Source organism: Arachis duranensis, chromosome 3 (assembly GCF_000817695.3).
Source record: "Arachis duranensis cultivar V14167 chromosome 3, aradu.V14167.gnm2.J7QH, whole genome shotgun sequence".
Lineage (NCBI taxonomy): Eukaryota > Viridiplantae > Streptophyta > Magnoliopsida > Fabales > Fabaceae > Arachis > Arachis duranensis.
In genome coordinates this window covers 38,111,376-38,114,868 of record NC_029774.3, presented here as the reverse complement: position 1 = coordinate 38,114,868, position 3,493 = coordinate 38,111,376, and the positions used below count along the sequence as shown (strand labels likewise).

Here is a 3,493-nt window from a genome sequence, read left to right as displayed (position 1 = left end):
GGCCAAAACCCTTAAGATTAGCGCTCTAAATCGCACTTTAAATATTTCTACCTTTCCTAATTATAATTCCTCATTTCTTAAATTTATTTACTTATAATCAATTTTCTCAGCTGCAGTACCAGACAGATCTCAGTCGGTACTGCTGGTCAAAATTTCAGTGTGCATTTTTATGCAGAAACTATGTTTTCCGACTCAGAAAAATTCACTGAATCTAAATATCATATTTAAATTATCAAATTCCAATTGCTAAATTTTCTAACCATATTTTATCCTATTTAATTTATTATTTAATTAATTACGGTTAGACCGGATTTTACAAAGAAACTCCCAAGAATTGGGATGGAGCTGAGAAGGGGCCACCCAACAGTGGGACAACACTTCTATCTCAAAGGAGGAAAAAGAAAAAGTAACTCCTAGGCGAGTGAACAAGCATTCATACATGAAATTAAAGTGGGATTCCGATTCGGTCACCGTCCCACAGCAAATCCGATCCTCAGGGTCAGGGGCAATTATTTCATATTTGGCTTTGTCCTCAACAGAATTACAGATTCTATGATGCTTACGAAGTTCTTTTACAAAAACACTATCAACAATAGGGTTGGATACAAGAACAGAGGAATCTATCCATCGCAACAAATCTTCAAAAATTCGGGAAGACATTTTGGAAATCAAAGGATGAAAATATAGAATAGTATACTTACATTATACAAAAAGAAAGAGATCCGTTACTGGCAAGTTTAAAGTATAAAAAGTTTCTTTAAAAAACGCAACATACCGTCAACATTTTTAAAGAAAAAGGATTCCCAACGCACACAACACCAAAAAGATACATAAAGATTACACGGGGCATCTCAACAAACACCTAGTCTATCAGACGTAGAGCAGGAAATGGTATAAACACTACAAAAGATATAAGAAACTAACCTTGTGGGGAAGAAAAGAACAAAGGAAGTTCTTAGCGATGGGGAATCAAATGCCAAATGCTGGGAAGTGGAAAAATCGGGAGACGAAGAAAGCACAGAAAGGTAATTCGAAGGGAAGACAAAAAAGAAGAAAAAGAAAGAGAGGGAAAGTATTTATAAGACTATAGGGGTATAATCGTAAAATAATTCATTCATTAAAAAGGTGCACCGTTACCAATGTAATCGCCCTGCACGTGTGGTAGTTGAAAAGCCAATGGACGCGACGGTTGACAACCTGAGATCTCCTCGGTTTTCAATTCAAATCTCGTCAGTTTTTACGACTTGAAAAGGAGCTGCTGATTTGCGCATCTCCAACCTTATCTAATATTTAAATCCGACTCAAATAAATAGATCAGACTTAAATTGGGGACTGTTCATACCCTAACCCAAAATATAAGCCAGACCCAATAAAGTTAAAAGGTCCCATCATAAAGAATGGCCTCATCCACGTGTTCGACCTCTTCTAAGAGGTCGGAACAGATTGAAACAGATAGCTCACACGTAACTAAGTGAGGTAGCTTCTTGAGAAGCAAGTCATAATCGGGTAACGAATCTTTTCCAGAAGGACTGAAAGAGGGCAAGCGAATGAAAGGGGGCTGAGCTGAAGGGAAAACAAAGTCTGGGTGGCCCTAGAAAAAACGACGATTCAGAGAGCCCGTCTTCCCCTGAGCCAGCAATGCCTGGTAAACATGTAGAAAAGACAGTTGAGAAGGCAGTATCCTTTGGCTCCAATATTCCGGCTCCGTTAGCTTCTGCTTCTGTGGCTCCCTCTTAAGGATCCCCCGGTGAAGGTACCCAAGCTTCTCACACGGTGACTCCGATTTCTCCCTTGAAACCAAGCAGTTCTGCTAAGGGAATGTCCCTTATCCTTAATTTAATCTTGCCTGAATTTGTCCATAGTATATTTTTTAGTATCTTTTTTCTAGTGCAATAAAGTTACATAGTGTCTATTTTTTGCTGAAAAAAAAAAAGGGGGGTATTCTCATGGGTTTGCCTTGGTATCGTGTTCATACTGTTGTATTAAATGATCCCGGCCGCTTACTTTCTGTCCATATAATGCATACGGCTCTGGTTGCTGGTTGGGCCGGTTCGATGGCTCTATATGAATTAGCAGTTTTTGATCCCTCTGATCCTGTTCTTGACCCAATGTGGAGACAGGGTATGTTTGTTATACCCTTCATGACTCGTTTAGGAATAACCAATTCGTGGGGCGGTTGGAGTATCACAGGAGGTACTACGCCGAATCCGGGTATTTGGAGTTATGAAGGTGTGGCTGGAGCACATATTGTGTTTTCGGGCTTGTGCTTTTTGGCGGCTATCTGGCATTGGGTCTATTGGGATCTAGAAATCTTTTGTGATGAACGTACAGGCAAACCCTCTTTGGATTTGCCAAAAATCTTTGGAATTCATTTATTTCTTGCAGGGGTGGCTTGTTTTGGTTTTGGCGCATTTCATGTAACAGGATTGTATGGTCCTGGGATATGGGTGTCCGATCCTTATGGCCTAACCGGAAGGGTTCAATCCGTAAATCCCGCATGGGGTGTAGAAGGTTTTGATCCTTTTGTTCCGGGGGGAATAGCCTCTCATCATATTGCAGCAGGGACATTGGGCATATTGGCGGGCCTTTTCCATCTTAGTGTACGTCCACCCCAACGTCTATACAAAGGATTGCGTATGGGAAATATTGAAACCGTCCTTTCCAGTAGTATCGCTGCTGTATTTTTTGCAGCTTTTGTTGTTGCTGGAACTATGTGGTATGGTTCAGCAACAACTCCGATTGAATTATTTGGCCCCACTCGTTATCAATGGGATCAGGGATACTTCCAACAAGAAATATATCGACGAGTTAGTGCTGGGCTAGCCGAAAATCAAAGTTTATCAGAAGCTTGGTCTAAAATTCCCGAAAAATTAGCTTTTTATGATTACATCGGCAATAATCCGGCAAAAGGTTCCAGAATCTCTCACCCACTTCTAGAAGAGAGATCTTAACAACCCTAAGATAAAGGGGCGAATATCCACCATCAGAAGTGGAACTACTTCAACGGTGGTTATTGGCTCATCTCCTATAAATACCTTGACACACTCAAGTACATTTAAGTCCCAATACACTTAAACCCGCTTAACATTTTACTGACTTAGACATTGGAGTGTCTTGCAAGTACCACCCCATCCTTTCACACATATAACTCGAACGGCGGCTCCCTGACGCAGGACAAGTCGGAGGTCACCTTTCTTGAATACTTGGGCGTTGTAAGCAAGTCCAAACCATATCCGGTTTCAGGTAACCCACAGAACAGTATCCATACAGACTCTTTACGTATAAGAGAAAAAAAAATCTTAAATAGTCTTTAACAATTATTTTGAAAGACAACTAGATCTTTAATAAAAAATATCCTTTTTCGACCTTTGATCTTTATTTTTGTAAGACTGATTAGTCCCTCTGTCAATATTTTCTTTGAATTAACGAAATTAACTTATATGACATGTTAAATTATTAAAAACTAACTAGAATTAACATTTTTTTAGGAAGT

The 3,493-nt window shown here is 39.7% G+C and overlaps 1 protein-coding gene across 1 annotated transcript; it reads left to right on the top strand.

The window, feature by feature from the left end:
- The first annotated feature begins 1,916 nt into the window (after positions 1–1,916).
- On the top strand, positions 1,917–2,951 carry LOC127745490 (photosystem II CP47 reaction center protein-like). Its single transcript, XM_052258257.1, has one exon. It carries the CDS (start codon positions 1,947–1,949, stop codon positions 2,949–2,951), a length of 1,005 nt encoding a protein of 334 aa, XP_052114217.1. The 5' UTR covers positions 1,917–1,946.
- Positions 2,952–3,493: the final 542 nt, after the last annotated feature.